Below are 20,653 nucleotides of genomic sequence, written 5' to 3'. Positions count from 1 at the left end.
TGGCAGGGGACACCGCCGGCAGGTGACAAGGCTGACAGAAGGGCCACGACTGATAGCGGAACACACTGGTGAGGGACACACCGCTGGTGAGGGGACACCGTGGGTAGCGTACATGGCTGCGGGGTGACTTGGCTGATTGGCGGGTCACCGCTGATACAGGAGACACGGCTGACAGGGGGACAGCACTGACAGAAAGGACAAGGCAAACGAGGGGACAGCAGCCACACGGTGCCAGCAGCGCCCAGCGGTTCCGCTCTGGAACATGGCCGCCGCCCCGTTCCGCCGTGAGGGCGGGCCGTGCCCGCCGTGCCCGCCCCCGGCTCGGCGCGGCGGCGGAGCGGGGCTGGGCGGCCCCCGCCCGCGCACAGCCCCGGCGCCTCGCCATGGTGCTGCCGGGGGAGCAGGCCCGGCTCTACCGGCCGCGGCCCGAGCTGCTGCCCGCGGCCCACGTCCCCTCGCTGCCCCACTACCAGCGCCTGTACCAGCGCTCCGTGGAGGAGCCGCACGGTGAGCGGGGCCTCGCGGCGGGGCGGCGGCTCCCCGGGCCCGCCGGGGGCTGCTGTGGGGAGCGCGGGGAGCCCTCCGCGAACCCGCGCCTGTGGGGTGCTCGGGGGGTGCCCCTCGTGTCCCCACCAGTGTTACTTGTCTCATCCCCGTTTCCCTCATCCCTGTTTCCCGCTCTCGGGCTCCGGCGCCCGTTGCCTTTGCAGAATTTTGGGGGGACATCGCTAAAGAGTTCTACTGGAAGCGTCAGCACACGGGACCCTTCCTGAAGTACAACTTCGACGTGACCAAGGGGAAGATCTTCATCGAGTGGATGAAAGGAGCGACCACCAACATCTGCTACAACCTCCTGGACAGAAATGTCAATGAGAAGAAGCTTGGGGACAAAGTTGCTTTTTACTGGTAAGTTTCTGTTTTTATTGTGGTGGACAGGACGCGTGAACAGCACCCTAAAGTGTACTGACAGTGTCAGCTTCTACTCAGGTGAGTGAAAACATAAAACCTGAGAGGGGCTAATCCTTAGGTGGCTTCGGCACGTGTTTGCTTGCAGTGTCCTTGGGAAGAACTGTGCCGGGAAGCTTCTCTGTCCTTCCCGGGAAGCTTCTTTGCCCTTCCCGGGATGCACTGAAGTGCCCGGCATAGCCGTGGGGAGCGCCTGACTCTGCAGTTACACCTGCTGGGAGCTCCGAGCGGTCAGACACGAGCGAGGCAGGTGCCACAGCTCCCCGGTGAAGGAGGTAGATGTGGATAGAGGCACGGGAGGAGCAACAGCCAACAGCCGGCAGCTAAAAGCTAATAAAACCCCATTATCTGCCGTGTTTATGTTCTGTGGGTTTGGCGAGTTTCCACTCCTGTGGAAGAAAGGTTCTCTTAATACCTGAGTTTATATGTGGATTCCTTGCACTTGAATGTGAGGTGCTTTCAGACAAACTGGCTTCTTTACCTTTGGGAAGAAAAGTTACTGCCAATCCTATGGGAAGTATGTTTCTTTCTTTTTTACCAGAGTAGTTACTAATGTTAAAATCCATGTAAAACTTAATTTTCATATTGATGCAAAGTAGGTTTCACTGGTGATGTCCAAGCTGCAGAAGTAATGCACTCCTGCTGAACTAGCTCAGCTGGCAGCACAGCTGTATCCTCAGACCGAGCTGTGGCTCTCCTGTGCATTTTGCTGTTTCCCTTGAGCTTATATTCATGTAACCTGGCTACGACTGTATGTGGCAGGGCAGAAGCACAATTAAATGTACTCTGTGGTAGGTATGCAATAACTCATTGGGATGTGGTGAGTGCAATAACTCACTGGGATATGGTGAGTCCCTTGAGCAGAGCAGATGGAGAAATCTTACTGTCATTGTAACAAAAATAACTGATGCTCTAAGTGATTTATTGTGCAGCTGAAGGTCCCCTTGAGTCACCGGGTGTAAAGTTGACTGGGGAGCCACCCCACTGCTGAAAGGAACATGATTATACTAGTGTGTCTTTGGCTGTGGCTGTAAAATTGGCTTCACAGAGTTTCTAGAGTTTCTATCCATAGCCTTTCTGCTTTAGTGAAAGAATTACACACACTGCCTAGTAGATAATCATATCGATAAGGCACAGGTGAAATGCTGGAAAGTGTTTACTTCCCTGCTAGTTAAATAGATTCTCTATCTCACTCTGATGTAAAGTGACTTCTGAATGAAAACTCCTTTGTAAACTCCTGCAGGTAAAGGTGTGCCAGCAAACAAAGCTGTTTGGCAGCCAGTGCTAGCCCTGTGCTAGGGTTTGTTGAGGGACTGGGTTCTTAGTGCACGTAAATCTTTGTGTGACAGTGAGGCAGCCACCCACAGTTTTAATTTGGGCTTCAGTGAACATTTTTCTTGTTGGTTATTCTGGCAGACTTTGTGGGGGTATTTGTGATGCTGAGAAAAGCTTGGGGTGGATATGAAAATGGTGGGTGGCTGTCAGTCGTGGTGTTCACAGTGCTAAAAAGTAAAGTCTCTCATCCTCCTTAGCAGAGAGTTTCCCCTGATTGTTTTGGGACAAACTCGGCTAGTGTGGCTCTGTCACAGGTGACCAGGCACTGTAGTGTGGAGCTGTCAGCTGGGAATGCCAGTGGCAGCGATGGAAGAGGCATATTGTGACACTGTGGCACTGAGGACTTGGGAAAGTGGGGCTGAGGGTTGCAACTCATAAAATTACTCCTCTCTGGGCACATGGTTTTCTTCAAAACAAAACAAAAATTAATTGCTCTCATCTTGTCCTTTCACATTTTGTGTTTAACACTTTTAAATGAGCCTGGATCCCCAAAACGCTTGAGACTTGCCACACTCTGTGAAGGATTGAAAAAAAATTAAAGCCTCTGAAAGGTGAAGAGTTTTTTTTTATTTTTAAACACCTGAGCCACTAGGTTGTGTGTAAGAAAGTCTGTAGCCTGCTAATGGGAAAGGTGCTGAACTTACACCAAGGTTTGTTTGACTGCCCAGCTCTGAGAGCTCTGAAAAGATACAGGACCATGGTCCTTGCTTTCAGGGAGGAGGAAATTAGGGCAAAGTTGAATAATGTTTGGGGGCATTGCAGAGTGCCTCTGAGAAGCAGCATGTCCTTACAGAACTCCGAACTGCTGGCTGTGGCTGTCCCCAGTCCTGCACGGATGGGAAGGAGCAAGCAGCCCATCTGGGTTTGTTTGGGCCAAGCTGCACTAAAGGTTCCTGCACCACCAGCAGTCCAGGACTGCCCAGACTGTCTCCACTCAGAGGGTCTAATCCCAAGCCACATGGAAATGCATTTTCAGCACAAAGGGCAGTACATGGGATTGCCTAATGCTGCAGAACTTGTACATAGGTGACGTTTGCTGTCATGTTGTTGTTCAAAATGGCCATCCTGAGTTGGTAGGAAACATGGATTTTTCCCTGTTGCCTGCTTCACTAGGATATCTCGGGCTGCTTGTGAAAGTTACAAATATTTCTGGTTTTGCTGCTTCTGATTCCTCTTTCTCTGCTTCGTATTGTTGTTGTGGCCTAAAAAAAGGAACAGAAGCTCCAGGAAATGTTTCTCATAAAGTGCTGCTCTCAAAAGTCAAATCTCTTTCATAAGGGTGTGCAGAGGCTGTCAGGAACAGTGGTTGCAGTGCAGGTGGGTACCTGCGGTGACTCTCATGGGCTTTGCAGGGGAAACAGACTGGACCAGATACTGGGACATTAAGGGGACTTGGAGCTGTGCTGAGGACTTTGTGATGGGTTGTTAATTAGGGCAGGAGCACAATATTTTCACCCTGCTGTAGAGATGCCTAAGTCACTTGGGCAGCCCTTCATTTTGTGCTGAAGTGTCTGTTAATAATCTCATATAAACTTCAGCTTGGGCAGCCAGTGGAGGTAAAAATATAACCTTGTGGGAATTAAAAAAAACAAAACAACCACCACCTATTGCAAAACTAATTAGACCCTGGGGTGTGAAAATACTTGGATGAGGCCTGTTCTGTGCGTAACCTGTGCCTCTGTTTCTCAAAGCAGTTGCCCCAGCTGCAGTGCTGGTAGTGCCTGGTGGGACCAGGGACAGGAGGTAGAGCTTTGTTTTTAGAATCCCTCTAGCCAAGGAGATGGGGCATAGCCAGGCGCTCCTGGCTTCTTCCATCTCTGGTAGAGTGTATTCATCGTCTGCTTTTTTTTATTGGCATATGATGTTACACGTCTAGAAAGGAGTAATAAAGATAGTAAAGGCTGCCAGAGCTGATTGGAACTTTGTTTAACAAAATAATGAGTGCCTATGGTTCCTCTTATAGCCCTAGAACAAACAGGACATGCAAATATAAAATTAGGAGGTGTGGTTTGTTTGGTTTGTGTTTCTTTATATGATTTGACTTTAAAATGTAATCATGGATTTAGGGCCTTGTGGCCTTGAGGTTTCTTCCAATAAAACTTTTTGTAAGAAAGAACAAAACAATTATAAGAGCATGTTAAAAAAGAAATAAATAAAAGATACAAACTAGCTTCACACATCTGTCATATGCACAGATGCTGTGGCAGAGAATGCTGGCTGTTAACATCCAGCCTTTCCAAGTGCTTAATTGGAGCCAGCTTCTACATGATGCAGTTGACTCTGCTGCTCTCACTGGCTTCAGGATTTTGGAGCATCCTGTGTCAAACTGACCACTCCATCCTTTGGTAACTTCCTGGGTCACTTGTTATCCTTCCAGTGATGCAGCCTCTTTCAATGCTTTTCTGGTGATGAGAGCACATCCCTAAATCACAGTTTGTTTAAAGAACAAAATTCACCACTGGAAAGGTTGCTTTTACTGATCCACATTTACAGGTGTGTGCATGGTTAATTCCTGCAGCACTACCCAGGCTCAGCACAGCTCCTTTCCTGATGGGAGTCCATGGGAAAAGGGGTGAACCCCCCCTCAGCCCTTTCCGAGGTGCCTCCCCCACAATCCATGTCATCTCCCAGTTGTGTGTGCAGAGGGATAGATTGCTGGTTTTGGCAGATATTAATTATTTTGGAAGCACTGCTGAACAGTACAATGCTCTGCTTCTGGAAATCAGGCACATTATGTGCACCCAAAATAGGTAATAAATTACATTGAATGTATTAGTACTTTATGAAGCTGTAAATCTCGTACCTACTTCAAGGGCAATGATAGTTGTAGATTCCATCACAGAAAGTGTAGCTCTTTTCTGGTGGGTTTTGTGAAATCTGCCAGTGTGGGAGAGGGTGACAAAACTGGGAGCTTCAGACAGCATTTCTCATCCCTCCAAAGAGGAATATCCCTGCGTTACGGGGATGACTGAGCTGCGTGGGTAGTGCAGGAGTGGAGGTGGGGGAGCATCAATAGAAACATGGTATTAAACAGGGAGTATGGGGAGTAGTGTAGTAGCTCAGGCATGTCCAACTCATGTGCTTTCCTGGCTGCTTGGAAATCTTTCCTCTCCCAGTTCTGGGCAGTCACCAAGCAGTGTGGTTAGTGCTGTGTGGTAGTGCAAGCAGCCACTGTCTTTGGACACTCATGTACAGGCTGGGACTGGGGGGACTCAGCTTCTCCTCAGGTGTAACTCCACAGGTGGATGGAGTCTCTAATTTTGGCATTTTGGCTGTGGGCTGTTTGCAGCAAGGTCATGATTGGTTTAAAATTAACTGATTTCATGTATCTGCTCTGAATTCTCCACTGTGGGTTGCAGATGAGATACAAAAATAATGCTGCTCCAGGGCAACATGGTGATGATGCCTCTTAAGGGTTTGAGGTTTTCAGTTTGTCCTGGGGGACTGGAAAACACAGGGATCATGGTCTAAAACTTGTTACCAAGGGCTCTGTATGTGTGTGCAAGACCCATTTTCTCTTGTCATTGTTCTTCTGTCACAAGTGTTACTGATGTGCTGGATCCTCCATCCTGTTCATTACTAGTGAAATCTCCAGGGTGGTTCCCAGGTGGGTGGTTGTGCCAAAGGGATGAAATAAATACCTGAGAACAGCCAACTACCTCCTTCAGGCATGTGTGGGGTGTGCTTTCCTGGATGCTGTGAGTCAGCAGATTGAGCACTGTGGTACTCAGGCACTTGGCATGCTCGGAATCACTCGAAGTTGTTTTTCCGTTCCAAGGACTGACTTGAAAGTAGAACTTGACTCATCCCTTTCAGGTACACTTGCTGGTTTGCAGGGAGATGCTGAGAAAGGTGATTAGTTTGATGTTTTGGAGATCTTGAGCCCTGTTCCTGCTCTGCAGAGCCTCTTCCATCCCAGAATGCCAGACAGGGCAGGAGCAGGGAGCTGGCAAGTGCTTGCAGCCTTGTGCAGTTCTGCTGTGCAGTGCAAGGAAGGAAAGGGACAGGTATTAAAGCTTGGTGACCACTTGATTACTCAGGGCCTCTGGTCTCCCGTGGTTTTGCCCATTCAGAAACAACCCTGGACTCATGCCTCCATGGGAGGGCATTCCACATTATTGAAGATTTTCTCTGGAAGTAGTTTTTACTCAGCTCAAATAACTGGGATCCTCAAATAAGGAGTAATGCTGCTCCTGGAGACAGAGTAGGATTTTTCTTCTCTGTTAAGTCAAAGCTGTTAAGAGAGAAGGCACTCAGGTAGCACTTGGGGAGTTGCTTCACAGCAGAGCAGTGAAGACAGGGGGTTGTTTAACTTCTCCTGCCTGGGAGAGCAGCTCAGCTGCCTTGAATCAGGGTAGCAGCTTTCATTAGAGTTTTGTTGGACCTGTTTGTTTCCAGCCTTTTGCTCAGAAACCTTTGGTAGCTGCTACTGGCAGGGATACAGCATCCGTCCATATAAATACAAGGGAATATCCAGGAAGTATTGGACCAGATAAACAAGTGGGATGTCTCTAAGTGCCCAGGGTTAGATGGCATGTGCCCCAGATAGGGGCAGGAACTTGAATGTGGAATTGCAGAGCTGCTGGCCAGGGTAAGCTGGTGGTATTTGCAAAAGGCTGCAGTGCCAAGGCTGGGAGGTTGCCAGTCCCCCTTTGCCCAGAGAGGGCAATGGAGAGGGTCCTGGGAACCAGTAAATCTGTCTTGTATCCCTGGGGGTGCAGTGAAACTGGGTCACTGGGAGAGGTGGTGGTGGAGCTGCTGGCAGAGCTGCTGGAGCCCGAGGCCGGTGGTGCTGAGCACACAGAGATCGCTCTTTTCACACCTCCTTTGGGAGGTTTCCCACAAAAAGCTGTTCAAGAAAGCAATTCAAGTGTACCTGGAAGAACTGTTTTTATGGAGCTGGTTTAGCCTTGCCCTTTGCTTCCTCACTTTCAGTGGATGCTCTCCAGGGTCAGCAGCAGGACTGCCAAGGGTAGTGTTGAAACAGAATTGCTGATGGTGGCCAGGTTTGTGTGCTCCAGAAACAGCATCTCCTGCTGTTGCTCCTGGAGGCCAAACATCAGCCATGCTTCTGACACAACATGCTACTTTGGTTTAGTCTGAGAGGCTCTTGGCTGAGCTACTGTGAACACAAGTGCAGTTCCTGCTGTGTAAATGGTGTCAGTGACAGCTTTATGTTCTTATCTAGTGCTTTTTCCTCATCCTCCTCATTGCTTTGACAGCTCTCTAGATTCAGCATGGGGGATTTAATAACTTTTCATGAATTTCTGCTTACAGCCCTACCTGAAAATGTTGGTTTATACCCTGTGCAGTGCTGCCAGGCATGGTTCTGGGGGTGTGGTTGTTACAATAACCTGGGGCAGTATGAGGGGTGGGTGTGCACAGACCATGGCACCTGGATTTTCTCATGTCTGTGAAACTTCTGTCTTGTTCTGCTGGCAGCTAGTACAGGCAACTGGATATGTTTTAAGAATACTTGATTGCTTTAGGGAGGGGCACCATGATTGTGCAGTGATGGCATATTGCAAATATTGGCTGGAGATTTGAAACTTGCCGTGGATAAATGGAGTTCATGGACAGAGAGGATGGTGAACTTCTGTATGGATTCAGGACACGGAAGATCAGAGCCTTCAGTTTGCTCACTGGACTAGAAAACCTGATTATTTTAGCTGTGTGAATGGCTTGTGTGTTCTCCCTTGGCACCCTGGTGTGAATGGAGCAGCAGTGGACAAGGACTCCAGCTACACGTGGGTGAGACTTGCTCCAAGTAGGGGACAAAATGCTCAGGCTTTTCCAAAAGAGGTGTGAGCAGGTGCTCGTTCAAAGCGTGGCATTTTTCTGGTGGGTTGCTGTGCCATGTGGACTCTCTGTGCCCAGAGCTCTTGGGCTGAAGTGTTGATGGCCAGTGGTTTCACAAGAGCTCTCACCTCCCCCCTTCTGGAGCAGGGTTTCAGTTCTCTGTTTGCATTTCTGCACATCACTTGGAAATGTCGAAATGAGGTGCGGTAGGAAATGGTGAGCCCGGGCAGTTTGCCATTAATTCATTTTCATAGAATAGAAATAGATGTCACCTCTCTTCTTCAGGGGAATCCCTCAAGGAAGTTGGGGGCCTTCCTGGTTACTTTGTCACACCCTGGCTACCTGATAGTGCCCAGAGAAGCTGTGGCTGTCCCATCCCTGGGAGTGGTCAAGGCCAGGTTGGACAGCGTTTGTAGCAGCCTGGTCTAGTGGAAGGTGTCCATGCCCATGGAACCTGATTGTCTTTAAGGTCTCTTCCAACCCAGACCATTCATTTTATGATTAATTTAGTGATAGTGAAGTATGTTTTCCATTCCTGTTTCCACTGACCATCATGTAAGAGATGTTCCCTAAATGACATTCCAGCAGGTGACACCTGGCCTTCACCTCTAGAGGTTTGTGATGCATGAAATTGAACTGTCCACCAAAAATCTGATTGAAAGCTTAATTTCCTACCATGCCTTTATGGATATTGTTTGAACCTCCATTGAAATTGCCTTGCCTGGCTTTCTGTGTTTCTAGAAGCTCTTCAAAATTTGGCAGAATGTTCCCACCAGAGATGTGGCTATTTCCCAAAATGGGGCATTTCTCAGCTGCAGGCAGCTCGTTGATTATTTTACTTACAGAATCTTCATCCAGGGTCTGTTCAACAGCCCAACTGTAAATTGTTTAAACAAACAATCAGCTGTTTTGTACTCAATATAAGCCCTACTCCCACTGGACTGGTAAAAATAGTCCATGCTCCTTTGAAAACCTCACTGATGGTAAACATCTAAAATGTTTCCTCTCATGTCAAACTCATTCTTCTGCAGCATTCAGTGGGTTTGGCTGGTGGGATTGCAAGTGCTGGCTGGGAGCAGCCAAACTCCATGATGTGCTGGGTGAGTCTTGCACATGACCTGTGTTGCAATGCTATATGATTATTTTGTTTTTAAAAAAGTAATTAAAATTTGCTGTAAAAAAAACCTCTCCCCTAAATAAAATAGGCAAAAAGCTGTTGTTTTTCTCCACTGGTTGTTCTCTTGTATTTTAAAGTACTTCAGAAAGTAAGAGTTAGAGTTAATGCTTTTCTTCTTGACTTGATGGTTACTCAGTATCACACAAGTAGGAAAATAATGAAGCCAAAGAGAGCAAATTCTCCTTGCTTGCAGCACAGAGTGGCTGCTGACACCATCAGCAGGGTATTTACATGTGGTCTGTGTGACTGGTATAGTGACTTACCTTGTCAAATATGCCAGGGTGAGAGCACATTTCCCTTGAGGAGGGATTTGCTGGCTGCTGTCAATCCTATCTTCCTCAAAACTGTTCCCCTGGAGTGTTCTGGTGCTCAGGTGTGAGCAGAGTGTGCAAACCCCATGGTACTGAGTTCACTTGCCCATGTTGGCTGATGAACCAGCAGTGTTCAGTGGGAGGTGTTGATTCCTTTAGAGATGTCTGAGCATCCCACTGCCTAAAGGAAGGGGCTTGAAGCAGATTTTAGGGTATAGCCTGGTGTGAGTGGGATAACTGGAGGGAGTTTTGGCAGGTTGGTAAGTAAAGAGTGGTTTTGGAGCAGTGTCCACCTCCAGCTGGGCTCTGGTGTAGGATTGCTCAGGGTATGGCAGAGTGAACAGTGGTTGGGCTGCACAAGATAAATATTATTTCTTTAGATGCCTCTGGTATTTGTTCAGCTTCTGAAAGCTGCAGATGTAAAGAGTAGATGGGAATGTATTTAGTGAGAAGGAAGGACAGAAAGATGGATGTGGTTTTCCTATGGGACAGTAATAACTATGCAGGGTGTTGGATGTTTGCTTTGTAGGCTGCGTGTCCATATAGCTGTTTTTAAAGGTGAGTAGAGGATTGATTCCTTGATCAAAGAACAAATGACCCAGTGGGACCCAGTGTCCCTGTAGAAATAAGTTCCATTTTGGCTGTTCTGTAAAATACATGGTGCCTGTGTTGGAGTCAGTTGGGCTGGAGGGGATGGGCCTGGGGCTGAACACAGAACATTGTGCCCTGCAGAGCACAGGGCTCCTGCTTTGACACAGCTGGTCTGGCTTTTGGCAATAGGAGCCCATTCATGCTAGAAACATGATCAACTTTAAGTTGGGATGGTTTGGCTCAGAGAGAGATTTGAGAGCAGAGCTTTGTTAGGCCCTACCTAAGTGTGTGGCAAAACTGGAGGGGAAAATTGATGCATGGTTTTAATGCAGTTGTCAGAGTCAGCTGTGTGGATTTAGGAAGTGATGGTATTAAACTTGGAAGATTCTTCTTTTCCCTGGGCTTTCTGTTTCGAGGTTTTCTCAATGATGTTCTCTCAGTGCTGCCAGACATTTCTGAGCACACTGGGAAAACCTTTTCACCAGCCCCTCCCAAGCTGAGTCCTGTCATTACGCAACTTCTTTCATGATCCTTGTGATGCAAGGGGATTTAAGTGTGGTGATGGTGGGGTTGGGCTTTCTGGTAAACCTGCTGCTCACAAAACCTTCCCAGAACTCCTCTGGGAATTTTACATTACTGTGATGGGAGATAGTGACGTTAAACATGGACAGGGCTGGGCAGTCTGCCCCGTTATTATGAAATGTTCTCATGGAGGTATTTTGCAGACCTGCAGACCCATCTGTGCAGTTAAGAGCATTTCCATTTTGAACAATCCATGCCAGAATTTTTTTCAGGAAAGAGTATTCTTTCCTGATTATCTTGTACAGCTGTTCTCCCCAAACTTCATGTTTCAATGTAGTCTATTTTCTCAAAAACAGATTTAAAAGGCTGTCTTTACTTGAGTGCCATTCCTCTCTCAAATGGCATAAGCATGGCTGCGGCGTAGGGAGAAATCCTATTTTTATTTTTTTTATTTTCAGTTTTGGCTGCTGTTGTTCCTGAGAAACTGAGATATGTCGAGGCAGACCCTTTTCAGCAGCAGTTTTTGGGGCTAAGAACAGCTGAGCCCAGGGCTCTCGCTGCCCATGCGGCTCACACGTGAGCACATTCCCCACATGGCAGGAGCCTGGCTGGCCCAGCTCTGCCTGGCATTTTGGCTGCTCTAATTCTGGATGTGGAATGGATCAGGGAGCCATGAAGCCCTCCTGGGCACCCCTGTGACCTTGCACGTGAAGAGCTGTCACCGCAGCAGGAAAATTCCTTCCTTTACCTTGTACCCTGATCTGGAGACAGGCTGCTGGTGAAGCAGGAGCTGGAGATCTCTCATGCTGCATTTGGTTCCATGTTTTGGAGGGATTTGGGGCTCTGAGTATGTTTTAGTTTAGATGGCAGCAGAGATGTTCTAGGGAAGACATTCCCACAGTCCCCATCTCTGCTCTCCTGGAGTCACAGAATTAACTAGGTTGGAAAAGCCCTGTGAGATCATTGAGTGTCTTCCGTGGTTCCCCACTGTGCAAATTGTTCCTGTGACATGACATCATTTGTTGTGCATCTGTGTGTTTAGTTGAAGAACTTGCATTTACTGAGTCACTGGGTGGTTCTCTGGAGATCTTAGAATCAGAATGGTTTGGGTTGGAAGGGACCTTGGAGGTCACCTTGTTCTACTCCCTGCCATGGGCAGGGACACCTTCCACTACCCCAGGTTGCTCCAAGCCCTGTCCAGCTTGGCCTTGGATGGGATGGGTCAGCTACAGCTTCTCTGGGCACCCTGTCCCAGGGCCCCACCAGCCTCATGGGAAAGAATTTCTTCTGTATGTATTACATATGGCCAGACTTGCCTTTCTCCAGCAGAGCATTCACACAACATTCAGTATGTAAAACACAGGCTTCTCAAGTGCTAAAAATCTCAAATGCATTCCTGCCATGAGCCAGGTGATACTGTAAAATTTTGGATTACAGTTACTAAATGTAGGACTTGGTTTGAAGATGAAAAAAAGTCAGACTCGCTTCATGCTTCACCATGTATTTCATCTAATGATGTATCTGTGAAGTTTGGGGAGCTGAGAATTGGATTTTCCTTTCAGAAGAAGCCTAGCTGTTAGAGCACAGATTGCACATGAACAATCACAGCAGTGCTGCTGCCAACTATTTTCACCAATATATCTCAAAAAAAAAGATGTATTTGGGGAGTGTTGGATTTGGTGGGGTTAGAACTGTGGAGGTGAGTTCTGCAGTGCTGTTTTCAGAAGACAGGTTTATTTTTGCAGTTTTATTTCTTTTTCAGTAGAATTTGGACAAAGGAGCCCATGTGAGATGCTCAGGGCTGACAGCTCTTGCTTATGTCAGATGGGCACTGTTGAGAAGATGCTGCTGGCAGAACTTGGATGCCACGGCTTGGTTTTGACACAAAGAGTACTCAATAGCATGCAAGTGGGCATTCCTTTAAATTCCCTGTCTAAAATCCATCATTCACCAGGCTTTTGTGCCAGAGCAGAGGCCCGAGCAGTCTGAGTGCTGCTGTAGCCTGCTGAGTACAGCTGTGGGCACTCCAGACTATTTTCAGAGGCAGGGAGACATAAAGCAATTGCCTGCTCTTGGGAGACTGCTCGAGGCCTTGGCCGGGGATGCATTGAAAAGAGGCATCTTGTCCTGTAGAAACAAGGACATGATTTGTTTCCCATTGAACAAAAGGTCTTCTTAAAATCTGAAGCCTGAGGTTTGCCCTGCTGGTGGTAGTGGGGCTGTTTTGCAGTCACGCAAATGGGCAGAAAGGACTTTGAAAGCCCCTGAAAATCCTCACAATAGTTTTAGCTTCTCTTTGACTCTGCTCTGTGCTTTTCCTGCAGTGCCTGTAAGCAAGAGGCTTTAGTTCTGGCCTTCAGGACGAGCTTGGGTACATTCCTTGGCCTGAATGTCCCTCCAAAATCCTGCCAAGGAGGAGGACCTGGCGTATTTGAGATGTTCCTCTCATGTGGAGGGAGAGCAGGAATGCCTCGTGCCGGATGGCTCAGGATAGGTCGGTGTCCCTCATGGGCACCGTGTGCAGGGCAGCTCCCCTGAGAGCCCACAGCTTGGGTGAGCTGGCTGCCTCTCCCCCTGGCTGCTCAGCCCCCAAATAGCACACAGGTCCCTGGGCAGCCTGTGCTGTCCTTTCTCCTAATGTGTTCCTCTCTTAGTAAAGGCTGTCATTAGATCCTTTGCTGGGCCAGAGCACAGACAAAGGGACATCTCCTTCCTGCTCTGTTGAGCTGAGGGCTGGCTTGCACAGGGCCTGCCTTTGGTGCTCAGCAGACCTCAGTGACCTTCAGGTGAGGGATTAGTGGGCTGGGATGCTTCAGCTTGCATTTGGAAGCATTAAAATTGTCTTTTAAGAGCTATTCCATAGCAGGGCTCGTGGCCAAGGGGAGAGCTGCACATACAGTGATCCTGCACATCTGGACATAAGCAGGTTTGCACAGCACCAGCCTTGGTGTAGGTGCACAAAGGAAAACCTGGATGGTGAGGGAAGGCACTGAGTGTGCAGCCAGACACAGCAGAAGCAGATGTTGTTCCTGTGAGCTGGATCAGTTACAGCTGCTCAGCCCAGCACTGGAATCAGCTCTTGCATCTTTGACCTCAAGTAACAGAATGAAAAAGGAAACTGATTTCCTGGTTTCCTTTCCTAGCTGAGAGTCCTGCTGTAAGGGACCTTCACTAATAGTTTCACATGTCATTTAGCTCAAAGTGGTGCTTCTGGCTGTGATGGGGAAATGAGAGGAAAGTGCTGGGATGTCATGGCTGAGACGCCTGCCTTGGGCCCTGGTTCATGTTCCCACACTTTGCTTTAGCTTTGTATCCTTATGTCTCTCCCCTTTGCACATAGAAGGGGCCAAACTTGCATAAAATATCAAGCAGGGAATCACCCTTCCAGCAGCCAGTGGTGGGAAGATTCCCTGTGCTGTGTCAGTGCAGGTATCCCTGGCCCAGTTGCTGCAGAGCACTGTGGAAGCCAGGTGGGGTAACTGTGGGTATCAAGGCAAGTGTGTAAGCAGCAGATCCACAAATGATGGTCCAGGTGGAACAGGTTTGGAACCCCTGTTCTACATGGGGCAGGAGCAGAGCTTGTATCAGTGAGGCTATCAGTAGCAAGCCATTTCCCTAGGGATGTGACATTGTCCCTTGGTTCTCCTTCCCATCAGAGGGCTGCAGAAGCCTGGAGCTGGTTCACAGAGGAGCACAGGGAGAATAAGGCAGAGCAGGCTTGACACTGAACAAACATACATGGGTGTATTTATATATGACCTTGGAAAACAAGACAGGCCTTGGCATCCCATCACAGCCCATCAGATGTCAGGTATTTGGGGGCTGGGTGTTGCTGCATATTGGCCCATGTTTCATGCAGAGATATCTGCAGGTGTGAGCACCCAGGAGTGAGGGAGCCATGCCATAAATCCCAGAGTGCTCCTGAGCCTGTGCACTCTTAACTTTGCCTCTCTGAAAGTGCCAGTATTTCCATTTTACGCACTCAACTGCTTTTGGTAGTGATCTACACAAGGGGTGGGCACTTTGGACAAAATGTTCCTACTATTGGAGAACTTTAGTCCAGAACTGGATTTCTGGAGTTTGGTTACTCTCTGCTCAGAAGGGCAGGTGAGGACATATTTGTTGGCCAGAGCAGTTTTCAGTGTCACTCTTACCTTGTACTGCTGCACAGTAACAAAGATTATCTTGCTTTTCCAGGGAAGGGAATGAACCTGGGGATTCCACGAAAATCACCTACCGTGAGCTGCTGCACAAAGTCTGCCAGTTTGCCAATGTCCTTCGCAGCCAAGGTACATGCTGGGAAAACGTGCAGGAACACTGGATACTGGGGAGGCATTTGGCCAAGGGTTTGGAGATTGGGGTCACTGCTTGTGTGGTTACCAGTCTGTTGAGTAATGCTCATCAATGGGCTCTGCAATGTGCAGATTCATTCCTGGCTCTGTCTGTGAAAACTGATCAGTGCTGGTCATATCAGTTGTACAAGGAAGAAATCAGTGCTCAAAACTTCATACTCTGGGGTTTTCCAACAGGCAATGGGCTCTGGTTACTTTCCTGCTTTATTCAGGGAGGCAGATGAGAACGTGGGTTGTTCATTGTCATCATATCTCAAGAGCCATAGTTCCTGAAAGGCAAAACCCAAGGCTGCTTCAGCTCCAACTCCAGCTGAAGCTTTATTGTGTGCATAAAAATATGGAATTAAAATAATTGATTTATTTCTATATCCTGTTCTTTTGCCATCTAATGTGTTCATTTTGACAAATGCTTTCCCTCCATAGGGGTGAAAAAAGGAGACCGGGTTTCCATCTACCTGCCAATGATCCTGGAGCTGGTTGTAGCCATGCTTGCCTGTGCCAGGATTGGAGCTCTGCACTCTGTTGTGGTAGGAACAAGCTCTTTATGCTGCTCTTGGCACTGAGCTCTGAGGGGAGCAACTCTTGGTTTTGGGAGAGGAGCTGGAAAGATGATTGCTGACCGTGAGATGGATGAAAACTCACTTCAGATGCGGCTGTTTCCCTGCATTTACTGTGCAATCAGCTCCTTTAGCTCTCTCCATCGGTGCCTGGTGGTGAATCATTTGTCTTGGGTGAACAGCACAGCAGCTGTGGGGTTTGGGGCTGGGTTTCTGTGTGCCCTTGCTGATGTGCTGTGTGCTCTCTGGCAGTTTGCAGGTTTCTCTGCAGACTCCCTTTGCGAGAGGATCCTTGACTGCGGTTGCTCTCTCCTCATCACGGCAGGTAAAACACATGTCTGAGACTCTCTCTTCCTATTGCCGGACTGAGAGGTCTTTATCTTTAAAACCTGGAAGGGGCACAGGGAGGGGCAGTGCCTCAGCTGAGCCTCCCAAAGCAGTGCTGTAGCTGTGCCCAAGTGTTCTTCCCACTCCAAACATGTGGTGAAAGCTCCAGGCAGCTCCCCAGTTTGTCCTGTAAAGCTTGATGTCACCAGCTGCTAATAGTGTTTCCAAACACTTCTCATCCGTGTTTCTCCTGAACATCAGCCAGATGGTTGCAAGATGTATCATGGGGCAAGCCTAATGTAAGAATTCCCACCCTTTCCAGTTTTAAGGACATTAGTGCTGCAGCTCTCAGCCTTATAAAGCGAGGATCAAGAATGTGGCAGTAGTTGCATGTAAGACCACTGCACTTTCCCATCTGTTTTTTCCAAAAGTGTAAGAAATAGTGTTTTTATTAATTCCCATGGCATGAAAAGGACTGACTTAACTGCAATCTACGTTCTGGATGCATTGGATTATTTCCCACAGAATATTCCCAAGAGATTTGTCAGGTCAAACTCGGACCTCTCCCAGAGAAGGAATTCCACCATGCCTTTTGGCATCTGTTTCTCTAGGCTAACATTAGGAAAGCTTTCCCATCAGCTGCTTGTCTGCTTCCCCTCACTCCAATTTATGAGCTCTGCTCTGCCCTCCTGAAAATGCTTGCTGGTCCAGCTGTCCCAGGCTGCCTTGGCTGAGAAGCCCCTTTGATGTTTCCCTCACTGTTTTGCAGATGCCTTTTATCGAGGGGACAAGCTGGTCAACTTGAAGCAGATTGCAGATGAAGCCATCCGGAAATGTACAGACAAGTAAGTTTTGATTCCCTTGTAGAAAAGGCCATTGCTGCCAGAATCTTCTCCTGCACAAATGGGAGTTGTCTTAGGTGGGCAGACTCTGCAGCAGATCTGATACAAACACTCATCAGATGTTACAGAAAGAGAAATAATCCTGGGGAAATGACTTTGCCAAGCTTACAGACACAGCATCTGTGTAGCTTGTGTGAGACTGAATGTGGGTTTGTGTGTTAGATCAAACATGGAAATTCAGGGCAGATAGTCTGCACGTTAGAAATTCAAACTCTTTAGGAAAACATAAGTCTTTATGTCTGTAAAAATAGCTACTGTCTGTAAAAATAGCTACCTGGGAGGACAGAAGTGATCCTGAAGCTGGGAACTAACTGGTGGAGACTGTGTTGATACCCTGAATAGGGCTGAAGGGAAATAAGATCATTCTGCCAGTGTTTTGTAGGCTGTCTTTGCCCTCATGAGGGGACAAACACCTGTGCCTTTCCTTGATGTATAATCAGACTCTGGAAGCCTTTCCTTCCTCTGAGACAGTCAGTCATGCCCAGGGGTTGGAGCAGCCACTAACATCTCCTGGTAGGAGGGCTTGTTCCTGGTCACAGGAAGGAAAATTTTGGATTTGTAATGAATTTCCACAGCAGTGTCCTGGGAGAGAGACTTGTGGGACCCCCACTTTCTCCCCAGGAATCACACCTGATAAATCCCCAGTAAGCTGTGCACAGACTGTTCCTGCTCTCTGAGCTGTTCCTGTGGCTGGTGTCCTTGGAAGTTGATGGTGTTCTTGAAGTTTCCATGGCAGCAAATGCTCCAGCTCAACAAGAGGAGCTCCAGACCCCTGCCCTGCCTCCAGTGCTGCCTGTGAATCCCAGGAAGGGCTGGCTCAGCCCCTGAGCAGCCCAGTGTGACAGCTCCTGCCTTTTACAGGGGATCCTCTTTGAAAAAGTGCATCGTGGTGAAGCACCTGGGCAGGGAAGAGATAGCAGTGGATGGGACCTGCAGCAAGTCTCCTCCTCTGAAAAGGCTGTGCCAGGAAGTGCAGGTGTGTTCCTGGTGGGATGAGAGGGGGGGTTTTATTACCATGGGCCTGAGACCAGCAAACTGATCAGTGCAAAACCACTACAGTGATTCCCTGACACCCCTCCTTGCTGACAATGCCATGAGAGTGGTCTGAAAAATGGTTCCTTTTCCTTAGCAGATCCTCTCCCTGCTGCTTTCTTTAACACCCTCACAAACTGCCAGCCCACAGGACCCCGGGTACACCTTCCAAAGCCACTAGGGACAAGATGCCCATCTTCCTCTACCTACAACAAGGCTTTTCCTTCCTAACCCTTTGTCTCTCCCCTGTTTTGTGCAATGCTGTGCTGCTCTGTAGCTGTGGCAGTGGCAGCAGGAGAGGAATCCCAGATTTGTGCTCGTGGCGTGAGCTTAGTGCAGCCCTGTGACAGGGCAGCAATCCTCTGCTGAGAGCAGAGCAGGGTCTGTGCAGCTGGCACAGGAACTCTGTCAGCTCTCAGGCTGGGGCTTTCCTTTGCAGATGAAAGGATGTGGGCCAGAGGCATGTGGTGAGATGGGGGTGGAAGGAGGAGAAGGTGTTCTGGAGCTGTGGCTGCCTGCTGAGCGGCCCTGCTGTGCCCAGCCCTTACCTGCTCCAAAGGCAGGTTACTTTCAGCTACCCCACGGCTCCAAATCTTGCCACATTGTCTTCTGTTTCTCTGTGTTGGGTGATTATTTGCACTGAGTTATCCCCAGACTGCTGCTGGCTCAGAAATGGGTTGTGTTTGGGGAGTTTTTGAGGGTTAGACTCTGCTTTCAGGAGGATTGGTCTGTGCACATCCCTGGAAAAAGTAGTCCAGCAGATTCTCTGCCTTTGAGTTATTTTCTCTCATTCAGCTGTGTTAATTTTGTTGGGGTGTTGCTCTGTTTCACAGCCTGGCCATGTTCCTTGGCCTGCTCTGCCTCTTCTCTTGTGAGGGCAGGGTAGATGCAAAGGAATGGGGAAACTGGAGCAGACCAGCCTTCTTGTGTGAGGTTTCCCTGGCAGGGTGATTGCAAGGCAGCCTGTCCCTGTGCTGGTTTCAGTAGTCAAGGTGAGGTTTTTGTGCAGAACGTCCTGAGGGGAAGCTAGAGGGTGTCTCTTGCCCTTTGGTTCTCTCTGCTCTACTTGTTTGGATGCTTTATTGAGGATTCTTTCCCTTGTGGATGCATTTTTACTGTGCCATTGGCTTGTGTGAGGCTATTGGATGGTCTGTGGGCTGGCTCTGTGCCTCTGTTCCCAGCCAGCCATGTGCAGGGGCTGGCTTTGGGGACCAGCTCTGGAGGCAGCTGGTACCCAGGGAAGGTGATGGAAATGGGCAGGCTTCTGCTCAGAGGGCATCTCCTGGCCTGGCCCCGGATCTGAGCATTTTCCAGCCTGTCAGGGTGATTTCCCAACCTCTGAGCCTGTGGGCTTCCATCTCCCTGCCTGCAAAGCCCGGTGTGGATCCTCCACTTCCCAGATTTCACACCCTCTTTGTGGATTTTTAACAGGAAAAAAAGACTGAAAGCTCACAGAGACTCCATCCCAAGGTATTTACACACAGCACTGCCTTCCTCTTTTTGGCACCTCCCCTCTGCTTCCCTGCAGCTCCCCACCTTCCTTAACTGCTCTGGCTGCCCAGTCACACGTGCCCTTCTAACCGTGGTGCCAGCAGCTGCATGTCGGTGACAGAGCCCACCCAGCTTGGCAGAGCTGCCCACGGTGTGGGGTGGATGCAGTGCCACCAGTGCTTCCAGAAACAGAGGCACACCTGTGAGCTCTGGGCACAGGCCAGTGTGCTGCCAGGGGAGTGCAGAGCCACTGGGATGCAGTGGCAGCATCCAGGTCAGGCTCTGGCTCTCTGCCTTTCAAAAGCAGCTCTCATGATGCACTTCCCTTTGTGGGGAGGCTGGCAGGAGGCACCTGCAGCTTCCTGGCCACAGGCAGCAAACCTGGATCTCCAGACCCAGCATGTGGAATCTGCCTGCCTCATCCAAGGAGCTGTGGCCTCTGGAGCCCCAGAGCAGGCAGGCAAACACACAGTGCCATGGGTCTGACCTCCTCCTCAGGCACTGAAGGCTGGCTGCTAAATCAGGGATCCTTGCAGGAGGGATGCAAGAGAAAACTGCTGGTTAAGGCTTTGTTTACCTGGTGCCTTGCTGGGAGCTTGCTGGTAGGACAGAATTGCAGAAACTGCTTTGCCAGGTGAAACCATGGAGGTCCATGAAAGCTTTCCAAGTGTGCTCAGCCGTGCCAAACTGTCAAGCAGCTGGTGTCCCCTGCCCCACATGTGAGGGGGCTGTGTGCTGGGCTGTGGGGTCCCAGTGCCTGCAGATGTCTCATGAACATCTTTAGGGCTGCAGGGAGTCACCATGTGGCTGCTCTCTGTGCACCCCAGCTGAGGGAGCTGTGGCAAGGCTGGCTTTGTGAGGAGGAAATGTGCAGGGCCCTGGCTCAGGTACCTGCCCTCACAGAGATGTGGGAAGTGGAGATCTGAGCTAAGGCTGAGGTGTGTTCCCTGCCCAGCTTCCTTCAAGCTTCCCTGAGAAAGGTGAGAAGGGCAGGGGAAGTTAAGCCTTGTCCTGAACTGTGCCACCACCCTTGGGAGGTGGGCAGCCAGAACAGTCCTCAGGGTGACCTGTGCCCACCAGCCACAGGCTTGGTGGCTCTGTCACAGTTCTGGCATCTTCAGCCAGCCAGTGCTGGATGGCTCAGCACTGGTGCAGTCACTTCTTACTAGGGTATTTATTGCCTAAAAACCCTGAGAACAGATCTTTTTGGGGGCCTGCAGGGCCAAGCAGTGTGAGCCCACAATGCTGCAGTGTGTCTCAGGCCAGGACCCCACAGGATGTGTGGGACAGG

General features: G+C 49.2%; 1 protein-coding gene across 2 annotated transcripts in view; it reads left to right on the top strand.

Annotated features, from left to right (window-relative positions):
* The first annotated feature begins 348 nt into the window (after positions 1 to 348).
* Positions 349 to 20,653, top strand: part of ACSS2 (acyl-CoA synthetase short chain family member 2) — a 29,868-nt gene continuing 9,563 nt past the window's right edge. Inside the window, exons 1-8 of one of the 2 annotated variants that reach the window (XM_015647612.2) lie at positions 349 to 507; positions 711 to 906; positions 14,899 to 14,990; positions 15,477 to 15,580; positions 15,863 to 15,935; positions 16,707 to 16,782; positions 17,701 to 17,815; positions 19,303 to 19,341. In XM_015647612.2, the coding sequence (XP_015503098.1) occupies positions 384 to 507; positions 711 to 906; positions 14,899 to 14,990; positions 15,477 to 15,580; positions 15,863 to 15,935; positions 16,707 to 16,782; positions 17,701 to 17,815; positions 19,303 to 19,341 (819 nt within the window). In that variant the 5' untranslated portion in view covers positions 349 to 383. The remainder of the gene's footprint in view (positions 508 to 710; positions 907 to 14,898; positions 14,991 to 15,476; positions 15,581 to 15,862; positions 15,936 to 16,706; positions 16,783 to 17,700; positions 17,816 to 19,302; positions 19,342 to 20,653) is intronic. The other variant, XM_015647613.3, reaches the window with a different exon arrangement.

Source organism: Parus major, chromosome 20 (assembly GCF_001522545.3).
Source record: "Parus major isolate Abel chromosome 20, Parus_major1.1, whole genome shotgun sequence".
NCBI classification, from domain to species: domain Eukaryota; kingdom Metazoa; phylum Chordata; class Aves; order Passeriformes; family Paridae; genus Parus; species Parus major.
The sequence above is the reverse complement of the archived record's forward strand: the minus strand, read 5'-3'. Positions and strand labels throughout refer to the sequence as shown.